This window comes from Hesperophylax consimilis, chromosome 25, assembly GCF_061612785.1.
Source record: "Hesperophylax consimilis isolate HC1 chromosome 25, BYU_Hcon_1.0, whole genome shotgun sequence".
Lineage (NCBI taxonomy): Eukaryota > Metazoa > Arthropoda > Insecta > Trichoptera > Limnephilidae > Hesperophylax > Hesperophylax consimilis.
Window position 1 is genome coordinate 12,094,219 of NC_142860.1, and position 19,043 is coordinate 12,113,261.

Consider the following 19,043-nt stretch of genomic DNA (forward strand, 5'->3'; position numbering starts at 1 on the left):
TACCCCCCTCCCCTCCGAACTAAAACTGGTAAATAACAATAAAACTCTTCAACGTTAGAAGAATTTGTTATAAAAAAAAAACACATGAATTAATCATTACTTTCCTTAGGTTTTTGTAATTTCTCGCTGCGCCGCGAGCCGCTGCGCGTTCGAGCCCCCGCGCGCCGTGCTCCTTATTAACAGCCTACGTGCCTTATTATAAATTGAAACCCATCATTATATACATTATTTTATAGCTAAAAATATTGTCTACAAGTTTTGTTGATTTATTTTTTTTCGTTAACAGGCTCAGAAAAAAGTTATTTGCAAATATATTCTGAAATACTATTTTAAAAACTGATATTTTTTCTTTACTAATAAATTGTGGAGATTGTATAGCTTTTCTCGCAAAAATGAAAGAATATAATTTTTTAGAATAACTAATTAGAAACTAAACAAAAAATAAATAATCTGATTTTATAAAACCATTGAGGAGATATTAGCGTATTCCGAAAGGCTTTGAAAAATATATTCAAGAGGGGGTGGGGAAGGAAGCACAAGGGGGAAAGTCGGGGACTTTTGTAAAAATACATGTCTAAAGGTCTTCTAACATCTGTGAAAAATTCAGCTTCCGGGGAATTAGTTCCGACACAAAACCTTCATTGACTGGGCTATATGGAATAGTAGTATACAAATCTCTTAAATATGTAAAAAACAAAAATAAAATAAAAATATATATTTATAAATATATCAGAATATGTATTACTACAAATACATGGCAAACAAGCAAAACAGCTATCGCTGTATAAATTACTCATTTGGTCAATTACTACAATTATTATTTTTTTGGTAAACTAATATTTAAGACAACATTTTTTATGCATAGCACAAAGGGTAACAATTATTTTACAAGCAATAATTATTAGCCTGAAACACTCATCCACTTTGAAAAATCTCCTGATAAAAGATACATGACGCCAACGGGACTTGAACCCGTGTCCTTTCGATTTCCGGTCGACAGCTATGACCACTGAGCTATGGCGGCTTATCTCTTATCCGCGAAATAATTCAATATATACTAGTGTTTCATTCAACAATTAATGCTTGTTACATTTTCAAAAATCTTGTCTTAAACATTAGTTTACCAAAAAAATAATAATTAATATTTGACAAGTTCTAGTATCTTCACCAAAAAAATGTAGACAATTTGTCTCGACGCCATCTAATGAGAGAGTTAGCACTTACAATGCCTTTCTCATATAAAATAAAGTTGGTTGTTTCAGGTTTCAGAGCTGTCGACCGGAAATGGAAAGGACACGGGTTCAAGTCCCGTTGGCGTCATGTATCTTTTATCAGGAGATTTTTCAATGTGGATGAGTGTTTCAGGCTAATAATTATTGTTTATAAAATAATTAATAACTACAATGTTTACCAACGGCTTGACCATGGCGTTATGCATCAGCTCTACGCGCTTTGGGTTGGACTTGGTGTACACAAGAGTGTCCCCAGGAAGTGACACGGTATCTTACAGATACTGATTCAATAAGTGCAACAATGCTGACGTCAATTACACGCACACTAGCGTAATAAAGTGCAGTTCCATCACTTTCATCTGCAGTTTACCACCACCTACTACATAGTTTTGTAAATACAGTAATTGAAAGCAAGCAACCTTAGTATGCTGAGTGCAGAAGGCATTGCTACATCGCAAGATAAACCTGTTTTTCAAGTATAACGCACTGCTTAGGGTCCATTGGCTCACGAACATTATTTTCTGCTTCTACTCTACTATTCACTCCACCGTGCATAATTAAATAACATACCGTAAACTTGGCAAAAAAAACAATGGTTTTTCTTTTCGCAACCGAAACCGCATAATTTTCCTAGTAGCAAATGGGCATTTATCACGCCAAGGTTCTTCGAGACACTATTGCTTTTATCTTATCTTCCATCGAATCTCGAAATGTTTTTAATAACCAATTGATTTAATTAATGCTTCCTATTATTGGCTGATTGCCAAAGGTAAAAAAATATTTCATTGCTTTTATTGCTAGTATCAGAGATGAAATTCGAAGATAAGCGATTGGCTATTTTGATATCGATTTTTTGTAGCGCCAAACGTATCTAATATTATTTAATTTGTGTTATTTTAAATAGGTTCTTAGTCATCTATGTCCCAATACAATTCTCATATATGTAGTATTAAAAAAAATACAATAAATCAACCACATAATTTGTAAATTTAAATTTAAATTCGCATTTATCTTCATTGCTCTGTACATCAACCACTTTTGACTGTGTTTTTTTTTCTGAAGAGGAGTCTTATTTCATTTCTTTTTATCGTCTCATGTCTGTGTTTGTGCTTCAGGTTTTCAATTTTTTTTCAGAAATTCCATGACATTATCATCAAATTTTTACAGAAAATCAGGTTGATATTTAACCGTATTTTTCGTCGCGTCGCATTTAAAGTCAGATTTGTCAGATTTCCAAGTCAGCGGGTTTTAATGTTAATGCAAGTTTGCCTAATAATCTTATATTTTACGGGGAGTTTACTGCACAAACACACTTTAGAGAAAACGGCCACTAGTTCTGATGCTAGCCCAGGGTCAAAACAATTTGTCATGTTTATTATTGTGTATATACAAACATTTTGCATTCATGACGCTACATTACTTCAATGGTAATCACGAAGAATATTAAATGCGAATGAAACTAAGAAGAAATAGAAGTTTATAATATATCATTGGCTTAAAGCCAAAACATTGTATCTCCACATTTTGAGAAAATGAGTAAAAAACTAAACTTAGGAGAAACCACTTTTGTGTGTGTAAAAATACGGCATATTTAATATATTTACATGACACCAGTGTTTAGTCCAGTGATTTGACCACACTTGAATCACTTGATCAAAAACTGGCGTCGTGTAAACCACGCATTATCACACACACCACTCTAAAGATATTTACATAAAATTAAAATTTAAAATTGAATTTTGCTCGCAATTCAAATATTAAAATTAAATTTTGTCGAAATTCAAAAAATGCGTTCATTTAAAAATGATGGTTTATGAATATGTAGCTAATATCTTAGCTACCATCGATATAATTACTTCAAAATGTTGATGAATACTTACCATGGTAAATATCTCCTGTTTATACGCAGCACAATACTCAAGTGTCATGGGTATTTAAATATCGCAGGCCTTTTCAGTGAGCGTAACCTGTTCTGAAAGGAGAGTAATACATTATTATGTACCCGCTGAGAGCGTCGAACCCGATCCGTTAGATTACCAGCCGAGCGTCCAACCCACGGGTCACGTACACCACAACCCTCGCAAACGTCCGACCACCTTCATACACACGGGTTGACTCAACTTGATAGAAAATACATAAATCGGAAATGTAGAGAAAACATACTAAAGCTAAAAAACATACATCGGAAAGGTAGAGAAGACATGGTCAAGTTAAAAACATATATCGGAAATGTAGAGAAGACATAGTTAAGCTAAAAACATATACCGGAAATGTAGAGAAGACATGGTCAAGTTAAAAACATATATCGGAAATGTAGGGAAGACATGGTCAAGCTAAAAAACATATATAGGATATGTAGAGAAGACAAAGTCAAGTTAAAAACATATATAGGATATGTAGAGAATACATAGTCAAGCTAAAAAACGTTTTTCCAGATTTAAGGCTTTCGTCGAAATCGTTTGGCTAATAAAATACTCAAGTACCTGACCTTAGAAGGTTTTGTAAAAATTTAATAAGAAAAAGAGATTAAATTTAATAAATACGTAAATGAAGGATAAGTAAAGAGTACGGGTTCTCTTTCGATAATTTTTTTTTAAAGGAAAACATACAGATACAGATAGTAAATAACAAGACAATTTAAAACATTCGGTGGAGAATTCGCCTGTATCCCAACCATTTCTGATATATTAATATTAGCAGCAGACCAATAAACAAATTATTATAAGCAATAATTAGTCACCTGAAATATCCATACAAATTGAAAATATCTCCCGAGTAAAAATAAATGCCACCGACGGGAATTGAACCCGCACCTTCTGATGTCAGTCAGGTGCTCTGGACCACTGAGCTACGTCGGCTTATTTCCAACACGCCAAATAATTCAATATGTACTAGTACTTCAAGCAACCATTACTGCTTATTATATTTTTTCACCTGTAAACAACCAACTTTATTTGTTTCAGGCGACTAATTATTGCTTATAATAATTTGTTATTCTTTGTGCTATCATAAAAAACCTTGTCTTATAAACATTAGTTTATCATAAAAAAATAAGATAAATAAATATTTACATAAATTTAAAGAGATATTTCTAAATAAAAAATATCGTGTTACATAAAAACAATGAGAAAAAGTGCACAGTGTTTGAAGAATTTCATATTTTTACTCGGCCGTTTTGCATTTCGTCTGTCTGTAATTTTTTGTTTTAAAAAATCTGCTGCATTCAGTTTATTGTTCAAGTAAGCCTTACTATCACTAGGTGGCGCATTGGGCATTGTTTCAGAAAAGATTATTTTTCAAATGTCAAAGCGCCGTGTTTATTAGGACATTCTTACTCTCATTTTTTTCAATGTTGTAGCACCTAACTGTCTCAATAAAGTTTGAAAAAAGAATAATTTTCATTGAGATAGTGACCTGTATATAAATTGTATTATATATTATACATGTCACTATATTAAAGTCCTCATAACTTCTTTAAAATTAAGTATTATATACCTATCTATTTATATATTACTAGCTTTTCATTTTAAGTTTGACATTTGAATTCAGAAATACGAAACAAACAATACGGCGTCATCTCTATAACAGTTGCCAATATTTGTTGTTAATTGAGCTAATCATAATAGTTGCGTTGATCTAGTAACTCCAGACGAAACACCTGTGCAAATTTCTTAATGCAGGGAAGTTGAATAACTTTTAAATTAAAATCATATATCCTGAAATTAAATGACTATCTTACTGCATTTAATGCACATGTAAAACACGTTTGCTCTGTACAAATATAATACATGTTGCTTAATGTAAATGAAAATGAAAAGCACAGCACAATGCTAATCTCTTCGTACGATCTAGAGATAATATGCCAAGAATTCAAAGTGATTCACATATGAAACCAGATAAAGAAAAGAGGCGATTTCTCAAGGATTTTTGCACTTCGTGGACGAGTGGATATTTTAAAAGCCTTTGTAGTCTACAATAATAATTAGTACACGGAATGGATACCTCGCATGTAAAAAGAATCACGATATACCTTCGACTACCATAATACGGGCGTGTGTCTAGTGTGGTAGTCGAAAAGCATGTAAAAACTGTACACATTAATATTTCATGAATAAAGAAAAAAAAAAAAAAAAAAAAAAAACCTTTCTGTCAACATTTTATTGACTGAGCACAGCGAAGTCCTGTTATAACTCAACCGTTTGGCATTTAATCTATGTGTAAATATTATTTATTACGTTCCGTTTCTGGTTATATTCAACATGTACCCGGCGTTGCTAAACTTTTCTCTACTTTCTAAAAATATAATATGCATGTATCATATACACAAACTTTTATGAAGAAATTCTCTAAATGGTAGCGAAAACTCTATCAAAATCCATTGCCTAGTTTAGAAGAACTAAGCGCACAAATAGACAGACGCGTATAGCGACGTTGTTGTATACTATTTAGATATTAAGTAAGTAGGTATTTAAGTACCCTTTATGTGCTTTTTTGAACGCGAGGTCTACATTGTTCACAGTAGAGTGAGATTAGTTTTAAGACGAGAAAACAGCCTAAAATAAACCCAGAACCTTAATGACGTAAGTGAAGTAGCCGTGCACAAAAATATGCGATGCAAGGCCCTATGTATTGGATAGACCTGCGATTGAATTTGCTCCATCTCTAAAATAAAGTGAGAAAAAGTGTGTAAAAAGAATATTCTGCGCGCGGTCAGGCGTAATGGATGGACCTACGTTCGTCTTTGCCCTGGCAGGCATTGAAAATCGATCTTTCCGTGGGGTTTATTTTAATTATTTTTGATGAAAGTATTACAAAAATCTCACATGTTTCTAGAGGGATCCCTCGGTAGTTACTAATTCACCGTCAAGAAAAATAAAATCTGGCACTTACAACTAATTTTATAGTTGAAAAACGTTTTATAAATTTTCAAACCTTTTTACATAGAATATTTTAACGGTAAGATCCTGTTTTTATTAATTTTAAATATATATATAACTTTTATCCGTAGAGATCCCTCTAGAAAAAATTGAGATTTTAGCAATACGTTCATCAGAAATAATTAAAATGTGAGCGTCGAGCAAACCCCCGTTATAAGTCTTATAGCGCTTTAACAATAAAAACAAATGCCAAAATATGCTTTAAACCACTTTATTTGAATATTATATTGGTCTACCGGTTTCGGAAGTAACTACCCTTTATCATCAGGGCAATATAAAAATATATATTTTTGTGTCGGATTAGGAGGTGATATTAATTTATTATTATTTTGAAATATCTTTCTGTCGGTAAAAATCGATTACATTCGGGCAGATTATTAATTCTTTTTCTTTCTCATAGTAAATTGCTTGCTTTGTGAAAACTAAATAAATAAAATGTGCAGGATGACGAGTCCAATATTTGTTTCAAATACAAATTAACAAAATAACAAAAGAGTTGGAGAAATGAGATGTGAGGAAGGTATTCAATGAGAATAAGTGAATTTAGAAAACACATAACCTTAAAATTAAAAAAACCGCAATACGACATTTTATGATTAATCAAATTAATTTGTTTTTTTGTTTTCGTTCTATAGATAGGTAGATACGTCGATGTAAAATAATAAACATAAAGCTGTACATTCTTTAATAAGTTAAATAGCTCACTTAAAACACTAATCTTATATATTATAAAAAAGAAATAGGTACAATGAGATACACTGCAAATTCTACGCGGGGTCAAAACAGGCTCACAAAATATCGTCACGTACGCAATGTAAATTTAATAAGTAGGTATGCGAGGATAACAAAAAAACTAGAACAACAACTTTTTTTTCTAATATGTCCAATGTAGGAGATTTTTTATAAGCCATCAAAAATGTTTAACCGACCCCATTTATATGCATTCATTATAGAACGATGAACGAAGTTATTGAGCATGTATTTTAAACAAATGGTATCGTTTAGGTAAGAATGTGTAATAACAAACTCTAAAGTTATAATACTTTATAAAATTAAAACAAACATTTCGAGTCTTTGGTATTATACAATTTAATATGTCATTTTAATCCTTTTATTGTACATAACCATGGTTTATCACTGCCAGATCAATTCTTACCAATCTAAGCATTAATCACAACTATATATTAATGCTAATTGAATCTTCTAGAATGGAAAAATTGCTATCTTAAATATAAAAAGTTGAATGTTAAAATTAAATCTTCCCTATCATATCACTTCATTGCCACGAGTGGTGTTCCACAAGGGTCGCTCCTTGGCCCTATTTTGAATAATATAATTTTTATTACAATTTTCATCATCAGCAAAAAGCTTTTAGCTTAAAGCTTATAAAATTATAAGAATAATAGAAGACTAAGAAGATGTACAGAATAATCTAAAAACCAACAAGACTGGTGTATCAGCAACAAATTGCAGTTTAAATAAATCTCAAACAATTACATTTTATTAAACCAAAAACTCACTTAATGATACTCAACTCAATTCAGACAATGAATAGCCTCCTCAACTTTATTTTTCCCCATTTCCTTTGCCTCAACATTCCCTATTTGGGGTTGTCATAGCCCCACTGGCTCCCAGCACTCAGGTTTCATGTGTAGTGTGGTATTCACATTAAAATACAAATAAATACACCAAGAACAAGCTTTTTAATATTTAATATCTTAAGTAACATTTCTTATTTTTCTGATGTCTGATCAATCTTCATCCTTAAGGCTTTAGTTTGAAATATATCATAAAAACCATCAAAAAATGATATAAGCATGTTCAGTCTCTCTATTATGGGATTGTATTCAAAGCAATAAAAAATACACAGATACAGGTAATAAATCACACAAAAGCTCAGTGAAAAAATTAAGTCAATTAGATCGTTACTCCCGCTAATAACAAAAAAATCGTGCACCAACAACGTTCGCATTCTGCTTACATGAATAATTAATTACGCGGAAGAACTATCGTCTAAAAATAATATAAAACAAAAAACCAGTTTGGCAAGAATTGCGGAAACTGCAGATTTAGAATACATAATAATAATTGACTTCACACGTGTTTTTAGCACTAAAACATAAATGAAGAAACTCGCGTAAAATATTAGAGGATGTGTATCTTGAACATTTGCATGCAAGGATAAGCTTAGGATTGGTTGTTTCGGAGAAATTGAACAATTCTTCAAATTTCAAAGTTAATTTTCAAGTTCTGTGAAAGATTTTTTCAAGTTCTGTTATTATTTCAGTTCTTTCAAGCAACTAGCCTATAATGATATAATAACAGAAGTTGAATAGGACTTTCACAGAACCCGAAAATGAACGATGAAATTTGATGAATTGTTAAAATTCTGTGAAACAACCCATCCATAGTGTAATTGGTATCCGGTGTTATGCGGCTACACCAAAACTATACCCAGAAAAGCAAATTAATAGGATTAACGCGGCAACATAGTATTGCTTCTTCGTCACCACAATCTGTACATCTTTCTCCAGAGTAAGATTTTCTATGGTTTTCCTTATTTCTAAAGGTGAGTGCGAATGAATGAGATTGTCTCATACAACGAAATTTAATTTTTTTAAATAAATAAAGTAGAACATTTCAGTGTCATTAGGACAGAACTTTTGTAAAATTCCGTCAAAATGTTGAATTTTGTGGCTGGCCGAAAAAGATATCACATCATGGCACAAGTGCAACTGTAATGGAGCACTGGATTCGAATTATAAATTGTACTGAATAGTGTTTCGTGTGACGTCAGTAGACGTTTTACCTAAGTTTACTTTGGAAGATCATAACTTCGTCATTTTTGGTAATATCGAAAAACTAATTTTGACTGTCACTAATAACTCTGTAAATATAATACACTTTCATACAAACAATGGAGATAACCTCATTGAAAATAATAGGCGATAGGTGATACCTTTCTTTGCTAAGGTGTTAGAAGAGATTATACTCAATAGGCTTGTCCCACGCCACGAAAAATACAAGACATTGTCTGCTGAGTTGGTATTCCACAAAAAAATAAGGCTTTATAAATGGCACATTTCATTTATTTTGTTTAGTACAATGTCAAGAATTATTTTTTTCTCTCTTACGGAGAACGACATCATCGTATGAATTTCATAACTAATAAATTTATAATATATTTGACATCCTTAAATTTCTCATCTTCAAATTACTATTAGTATTAAAGACGTAGGTACCGCTTATAGTTCCATTGCAATTGTCCCTTTTTTTCATAAAAGAACCTCTCAACGTCACTAGAATGGTTTAATCTTTTGGAAAGAATTCAAGTTTTCCTAATTAAAATTTTCATAAACAGGTACTACACCACTTACCTACGTTATTTATAGTGTTTATGACAGCATTATAGTCTCTACACAATTTTTTTTGTTAAATCCTTTTTCTTGAAATTATATATTGAGTGAGTTTATATTGCAAATTCGTATACAAACGTTTACGAATTAATTAATTAATTAATTTTTAATAAATTATATTTTTATAGAAAGCATAACAACTTTTTCGAAGATTTTTCAATTTATATAGGTATTACGTTTCAGGCTTATAATTATTGCTTATAGTAATTTGTTATCTTTTTTCAATAGCATTCATTTTTCAGACTTTCAGGCATTTCATCATACATTATAGTCCTTTATACATTGAGCAGTTCTGTGACTCCGTTTTTCTCATATGGGGCATTCTAATTCTATTTAAATTTCTGGTTTCATGTATATTATATATAATTATGTATATATTTACATAAAACATTTTCATCCATAAAATATTTTGGCATTTGGTTTTTCATAGTCTCTTTTTTGTCGGAATTCATTTCAACTCTACCTCATTTGATTCATTTTTGCATATTTGTCTTTCCTTAGTATACATACAACTCATAACTCTATTTTATATAATTTCTAGTTTCTTCAAATCTCTTTCATTTGTCAATATACATAATGTAATCTACATGTGGAGCAAGTACAGTTTGAAGTTTCTTACTATTCTAAGAAAAATGATTTTTTTGATTCTTTAGCACATTTTAAAAATTCACTGTGAATGATAGTTTTGAATCCAATATTACACCAAGGTAATTGCAGAATATTATTAGATAGGGTACATGCATACTTTTGCTGCGTCTTCTACAGTATATAAATCTTATAGATTTTTTCGGCTAATTATATATTTTTTATCAATTTCCAAATGAAATGGAATAAATTAATGTTCGATTAAAACCTGACCACAGCCAACAGAACAAGTAAGTTAATTGAGTGGAATAATGTAATATTGCATTATTAGATAATGATAATTATTTTATAATGTTGTGTAATTATCATTACACAACGGTAGAACGCGGAGCTTAAGCTGTAATGCCATTTCTAAAGTTTAATGTCAACATTGCGCATAGACTTCAATAATAATAATAATAATTTATTTATTTCTATATCATATTTACAGTGTTCACATAATTATTTATATTTGTACATGATATATTTCAAACTTATAACTATAATATGTTGTGTGTAAGGTAGGTTTGAGAAGGTGAAACTGTATGTCAGTTATATTGTATGTTTCGTGAACACCTCACTAGGAGAACCTGTGCTGAGGTGTTTACGTGGTTATGTATAGGTGTGACAAGTATTTATGTGTCGCAGAAGAAAGTTTTAATTTTTTATAAGTTAAAATTTTTGTTTTTTTTTGGTTTTTCAAATTGAATATTCATAAAATTTTAATGGTTTTTGTAAATTGAATATTCATAATAAATATGTTAAAAAATATATATTAATATAAATTAACATATATGTAAGTGCATATATTTGTATTGTAAGTGTGAGTATAGTTGGTAAAATCTCGAAAAACGTGTTTATTTATTATACACTTTTTATGGTTTAGTTATGTTTGAATATCAAGTTTATTTATTTATTCAGTTATGTACTCTTTTTATACGGAGCTTTTACTTTAGGTACATTGAAATATATACATTTTTTACTAAGGCATTATAAACTAATTAAAAATAATTTCTTACATTACAGTAGTTTACAACAGAAAAAAAAAAATGAGAAATAATAATCTTGAATTCATTATTTAATATTGTTGGTGGTTCTGTTGTTTGATTGATGAATTTTATTGATATACTAGTACAGACCCGTGAAAAATCACGGGGTATTATAATTGTAGGATTTTGGAAGCTGACAGTATTTATACGAGCTACTGGAGCTCACCTTATGGAGTTGTAGAATAATTAAATTCATTTTTATTTTGCATATTGTTATTTTTTTTTATTAATAAAAAAATATATTTATATTTATTATTGAAAAATTACGATATCATGGGTAGGTACTTTATTGCATGTACAGACATTGTACAAACAAACTGTTCCAATTTCAATTTTATCCGAAGTTAGTTCACCATATGGACTAGAAGAAAAATTAGAAATTTTTATTTTTTTTATTTTGTATACTGTTATAATTTGAAATCTTGTATTATTTTGTAATAAAAAAAATTATAAATATATATTGAAAAGTTACGATGTCATGGGTAGGTCCTTTATTGCATGTTTGTACTTGTAAAAAATAAACTGTTCCAATTTTGATTAAAACCGAAATTAGCATTTCTAGTTATTATTTTTAAAGACCTTCGGATATTGACTACAATGGTCCTTTCTCAAAGTCATTACGAAATAATATTGTGACTGTAGCATTATTAATTTGATATCAATTTTGACAATGTTCAATGTTCAATAGTCACGCAAACATTTTTAATTCGCTAGAAAAATTAATAGACAAATTAATTGTGTTACTAAAAATCAAACTTGAAAAAAGATTGTGTCTTTTTAGACCGGGTTGTTTCATCATACAACTATGATTATGTCACATAAAATTGGCAAAAATTTAAAATAAAGAGGCCGGTGTTCATTACCGTTCAATTAACTTTGTCTAAGCTTTCGCAGAGGCCAGTCAATTTTATGGGCAAACAAAATTTATGGGCTAAAAGATGCAATAAAAAATCTGGAAATAACTATTTTCAGTTTTTCATTGCTTACTACGTACTTAATTACATATTTTATGTAAATAACTTAGTAAATTATGTCACAAGGAAAAAATAATTTTCCTCTATTGCAGATATAGGCTGGGTTCCAATCACGCTCGATCAATATAACCCTATATCAATACGATATTAATTATATCTGTCATCTGTGGTCAGTTGGCGATCTTTGCAAGAGCCGCCACTTTTAGTGCGGCCTCCAAGGTGTCAGATAAACCCTCAGTATATGCAAAATTACTGGCTTAATAAACGGAGGTGAACTAACGAAGCTCTTAGAATTGAAAGAAGTGGTAAACTCGACCAAATAAATCCAATCGAGTTAAGCAATCAATCAATCAAAGACCTCAAGAAGTTATTAACTCCCTTTAATACGTGCTCGTGATATCGATATTGTTGAGCTAAACCCCCCCGGGGTAAATACAATGTATTATTTAAAACTATTTCAACATGCACTGGTAATAAAAAGGCACTATACATAAGTAAGTATAATTATTTGTACAATTTATGTAAATACTTTCGTATAAGTTTTTAGCCCTAAATATTTTGAAAACTCCATATTTTTGAGCATTTCAAATACATGGAACAAAGAATATGACTTTTTTTCATATTTTTTGTTACTTTAACGGTTACACCTTTCCAAAAAAGAAATTTCTTCACTTATTCGAATGAGGATCGGACATTGTTTCGTTCCTTCCCACCTTTTTAAAATTCACGTCCTTGACTTTGACATCCCCAGATTGTACATGCTGTGTCTAGAAGTGGGAACTTTAGATCACATATTTTTTGGCTAAACAAATATCCTCTCTTCTATCAAGCCTTATCTAAAATTGCCCCCCCTTCATTCAACATATCATCTCTTCTAAGTCTGAACTCGACTCCAATTTTCATTATAATTTTGAAATTTGCCTATTTAAATAAAATTTCTCCATAATGTTAAATGATGGCTAAGAACACCCTTGAAGGGTGAAAGCCAGAAAAAAAGAAAAAAAAAACGATACACATTTCAAAACTCCGGTATGGTTAAGTTTAAATGACGTTGCAATTTTAAAATTTTGCAAAAAAATTGCAGAGAGAGAAAAAACTGAAAATCCAAGACGCCAGATCTTTATCAGATAAGTTCGATAGTTTAAAAATGCAGCCTAAATTAACTTAAAAATGTCTTGTCATGTTGAATTATTTATAGAAATTCAATTAAACTCCTGCGAATGCAAATTGACCCTGAATGAGAGAGATTTCTAACAGTAGCCGGTTTGTGTTCATATCTAACTCAAATGTACAATGTTGCTTAAATTAATAACATTGTTATTGTTCAACTTTTTTCTACATCCATTAAACACAATACAATGATGAAATGCTATTTAAATTTTCATGCCTAACTGGTTATGTTGATTGTTTTATACGTTGTTTGGAAGACATATCTGCGGTAAACCCACGTCGATTTATAAAAATACAGTAAAATAGATTAATAAATTAATACTATATTCCGATTGATTTGTTTCCCTCTCCATATGAGTGAGCTATAATAGCGTGACAAATTACAAATAAAAAAAAAATCAACGCGTGTTTTAATACTTAAGGCGAAGCTTGATGTTAAATCAGTATTTTGATTAATCTTTATAACGAATTGATGTACATTATGAATACCAAAAAATATGTTTTAGATAAATTGAAGGTTTTCCTATCGTTTCGCTTGAGTAGAATACAAATAAAAAATAAATTATTCAATAAAAAATATGTTTTCAATAGAAATGTATGAACGCGTAAAGGAAACAACTTTAAAAAAATACAGCTAAGATAATCTGTGACCGTTTCACTCGATTAACTTTTTTGCTTGCTTATAAAATTATAAACAAAATAAATAAAAACCAGTTTTGTGCTTGAAATCAAACGTTTCTAGACACCGTTTGTCAAGCGATTTTAATACCTATTACCTACAATATAAGGTATACCAAGAATATACACATTTTTGGCTTGTAGCTTCTTGTTAAGCTTCTGAATGCAATATACCACATTTACTAAGACGGTAATTTTTGTTGTTGTTCCGAAATAAAAGATTATAATTTTTAAATGCTTTTTTAAATTCAATTTTAGAAGTTAATTTTATAGTTCTCTATTATATCATCATGGACCAGTTGCTTCACAGGACCGAAATAATAACATAACTTAACTTTCACAGAACTTGAACATTCACTTTGAAATTTTATGAAATTCAAATTCTGTGAAACAACCTTTTCTTATGACTTCATCATTCTGAGGAACAAAGTTAAACTAGGTACTTGTTTAAGTATATTTCATTAAAATATTATTTTGATAGTCAATTATAATTATTCGTCACACACGTCACGAAGCACTTTAATTGCAGTGTCAACCATATACAGGGTTTTCCAATAAGAGGTGTTATTATGAATAGCCCGCTATTTCGGTAGATGTTACTTTTGAAGTTATCATTTTTTGACATTTGACAAGTAGAAACTACGCCATTAATAAAAATGGAACGATACACGCTTCAACAACTTGAGTGAATCAAATGCAAATCATCTTGAGTGATGAGGCCCATTTCTACCTCGGTGGCTTCGTCAACAAGCTAAATTGTCGCATCTGGGGTTCGGAAAACCAAAGAGTTATTGTTGAAAAGCCTCTCTATCCTCAACGTGTAACTGTTTGGTGCGGTTTATGGTCCGTCGGAGTCACTGGACCTTACTTTTTCGAAAATGAGGCTGGAGCAACAGTTACGGTGAATGGATTGCGCTATCGAGAGATGATTCATGATTTTTTATGGCTGGAATTGGATGGTATTGATCTGGACAACGTATACTTTCAACAAGACGGCGCTACGTGCCACACAAGCAACGAAACCATTGATCTTTTACGATTGAATAAGGAAGAGAGTATGTAGCGGGCGGCCGGCCTGGTTTAGTTTTTTATACAAATTTACAGTTTTATTCCGAGATTGATGACTTTTTGTACAATTGACCTCAACATCAAGAGGAAGGTCACTGTTTTCAATGTATTTCAAATTAACAAAAAGAAATTAAGTATTTCGAATTAACAAAATTATCTTCAATTAATTTTTGCTATAAATTTGGCTGCTATCTTTTCGAATGATTACATAGACTCCGAGAATTTATTTGTAACCTAAATAGTGTCCAATTTTTAATTATATGTTATACCTTTTGATTGATTTTTTCTAAAATTTAAATTAATATTCAATTATCATTTTTTTTTTATTCTCAATTTAAAATATGAGGTCCCTTTGGCCAGGTGGTTAGAGGCATTGAGACTGTTATCTTTTATTTTTCTGTGTCTTGTTCTGTTTCATGTATTGTTTAGATTTATTAATATTATCTTCTTCTCCAATGATATATTACATTGATTGGTATAACCTTAAAAAATTATTCCAATCAAATTATAATGGATTTGAAATAAAGTCACATGGTCAGATATTGTCACCGTTTGCTCTAGTTTTATACAATCGTTCATTAGTAATGATGTTGCTTTATAAAATAACCTTTCCACCGATGAACAAGGACACTAAAGCTATAAAAAATAAGGATGTCCGAGCGCACACGTGTAGTAAGTGCAGTTTTAAGTAAATCACTTCGAAATAATTTACTTATGTGCGTTTCAAATATCGATCCACGTATAGAAATACGAAAGAAACAAAAAAATCAATTCAAGTCAAATTAATTAATTAAATGACACATCATTCAGTTTATAAGAAGAAAAGAAAACTCTTGATCATAAAAAGGATTTTTTTCTATTTTATCAATATTTCAATTTCACTTATGTTGTCGGTAATGAATGAATGCTAATTTAGGAAGTGGAAATTTACCAAGTTACCGAGATCCGATCGAGCTGAAACTCAGCACATAGACTCGTTGTTGACAACAACGCATCCTATCAACTTTTGGTGTCAATCACGTTCACACATACTCTCTGTTTCTCTGAAGTCAGATGATATTACAAAATAAATGTTGATCCTACCCAATCGGCATTTGGCAAGGTTGGTAGCGCGGTTCACCAGGGAAGGAAGGTACAAACCTCAGCCAAAAATTAAAAAAAAAACATATATATTTTAAAAGTTATAGATGACATTTAAAAATAGATGTATTATAGTTAAAGAAATGTTTTTTCAGGTTGATTTTTTTTTTACATATTGTGACTTGTGAGCCCCATTGCGAGCACCTCTTTACCCGATCGCGACCCCGAGGTTGCGAAATGATTCCTTAGTAATAAAAAATAAAAATATATATTAGCAATGTTAAGTAGTATCTAGTAAAAGATAAAAAAATATTATATTGCTAAAACCTGCATAAATATTTTTATGAATGAATGCGAGCAAATAGGTTATCAAATCGTGTTTTTATGAAAAGATTTCCAATGATTGCGCGTTGTTTCATTTACGCAGGTAAAGTAATTGCAAAATTCTCAACTACCAGTTCAATGATACGGTAATAAAACTAAATAAGGCAAACTAATAAAGCTGTGCAAAAATGTTAATAATGGCCCGTGGTCTTGTGCAGGGATTCCCAACCTTATCTGGCTCACCGCCCACTTTTACGGAAAAATACACGGAAAAAGCGCAGACGAAATATTTTTCAAAAAAAAGTGAATGATACACGTTTACAAGGGAAAGCCATTACACTTATAATATCACGAAAAACAGACAAATTAAAAAAAAAAAATTACCCATTTTTTAATCCGGGAGTTTTGGGTTCGTTCCTCTACTATGTTAGTTCTCCGTCATTGCACAAGACACATTTTACTGAGGTTGTAAGTTTGGTATTTTGAGATTATTTGTAAATGTTGCATTTCTAAATTAGAAAAAAAACTACATACCTACTTATAAATACAAAAATACTGTTAATCCATCAATAATCACTAGCGGTTACTCTACAAGATTCTTGCAATGACTGAACCTACGACTGTGAATGAATGAATGGCATAAAATGTTTTTTTTTTTTTTTAATTTCTTTGTTTCCATTTCAGCCCTTCATCGCTCCCCATTTGCTCTCGAGGCTACCACCACCCCCTGAATCTCACCAACGCCCCCAGGGGGCGGATGGGGGGGGGGGGGGGGGGGAGTGCCGCACCCGTTGTTATTCACTGGTCTAGCCTATAGTGTAGTTACAAGTTACAACACTCTTGGATTGAATTGCATTGAACATATGTAGTGGATAATACCCTTTTAAAGCTCCCTTGGGGTCGTATTTTACAAAAATGGCGCTATGGATTTAATATATTAATTTTGAAGAAACATTTTTGATTCTTAACACGCATACTAGTTTTATCGTAGGTAGGTACCTAACAGGTTCGTTGTACAATCAATAAAACGTTTCTAAAAATGTTTGTTCTGACTTGTAAATAATATACCTGGGCATTGAATACAGGTGTGCCAGTTGAGAATATTTAATCATAATATATTAATAATCTTGTTTATATACTTATTTCTAAATATTTCTCCAATAATTGTTTCATACAGTACTGCCTACTTAGTTTGTAACTGCAAGGTTTACTGAAGTAAATCGCAATGTAATCGACTCAAGCTCAATTATAATAATAAACAATATTAAATCTAAATTGATTTACTCAAACGGATCTGATGATGAAATAGGATTGTTGAGCAAGATATTTGATCTAGTTTCCTTTATGTTTATGGTTATTTTATTACCTTGATACTTGAATGATGGTTATAAATATTACGAAGAATACACGAGGAATTGTCCTTTAAGCCATATCAGTAGGATAATCGATTAATTTTAATTGTATCTGTCACTTCGATCTTGAACGCAGACCTAATGACACCACCAAGAGATTAGTTGCACTAGAAACAAGCTATAGACGTAAAGGTACTAGTGATGAGTTGTTCGTGAAGGAGTCGCACAATTGTACAATTGAGCTAGCTCTTTGGATGAATCGTATTCTCCCGGAAAACCGTACCACGGCTGTATGATACGGTTAAAATAGCGCCATTTAAATGTTCCAATTAACTATTTGGTAGTATAGACAGTTCTGGAAAATCTTATAATATTAGTGAACATCTTTCAACATATGTAGGTGGATTAAGAATACTTTTTTTTTTTTAAATTAACTCCACACAGGAGGCCCTGAAGAAAATAATTTCCCTCAGGGCCTATGTCATCTTTGGGGATGCTGTGTGGAGGGTCTTTTTGTGGAGAGGAAGGAGTGAACATGGGTCTTGAAGAGTCCCATGTTGTAGGAGGGAGGAAACACAGAGGCCGGCAGTTCGTTCCACAGCCGAGCTGTTGAACTTAAGAACGAATCGTAGAAGCGACCCGTTCTCATGTGACAAATGTCAACCATGTACAAATGTTGGGCGCGCATTTGGCGTGTATCTCGACTACGCACCGGTGCCGAAAGGATCAATGACGCTAGTTCCTCAGAGCATCTTCCATTGTAATACCGATAGAACAAGGACAGCATACCTACCTGACGCCTGTGCTCTAAAGATTGCAGTCCGTTTGTTAAGATTGGGGAATCTATCAAACGGACCGCCCGTTTTTGCACAGAGTTAAGGGTTTTTTTCAGGTATTTGGGGGCTCCGGACCAGAGATGGCTGCCAAATTCGACAGTAGGGCGCACTTGCGATTTGTACAGGGTCAGCAGTTGTGTACTATTAAAGTATCTGCGGGCCCTGTACAGTACGCCCAGCTTCTGAGAGGCCAACTTTACTCTGGCTTCGATGGAGCCCCCCGTACCTGAGCTGGTCACTTATAGTTACACCTTATACTTACACTTCTACAAATTACCTAAAATAATGATATCAACATAATCT

General features: G+C 31.6%; 1 protein-coding gene across 7 annotated transcripts in view; it reads right to left on the minus strand.

Moving 5' to 3' along the window:
• Positions 1–19,043, minus strand: part of e (nonribosomal peptide synthetase ebony) — an 86,973-nt gene that overhangs the window by 38,593 nt on the left and 29,337 nt on the right. For 2 of the 7 annotated variants that reach the window (XM_089646885.1, XM_089646886.1), the window contains exon 2: positions 3,113–3,199. The exons of 3 other annotated variants lie outside the window; for them this stretch is intronic. In XM_089646885.1, coding sequence (XP_089503011.1) covers positions 3,113–3,160 — 48 coding nt within the window. In that variant the 5' untranslated portion in view covers positions 3,161–3,199. Of the gene's footprint in view, positions 1–3,112; positions 3,205–19,043 lie in introns of all 7 variants that reach the window. 2 more of the 7 variants (XM_089646883.1, XM_089646884.1) reach the window with 1 other exon arrangement.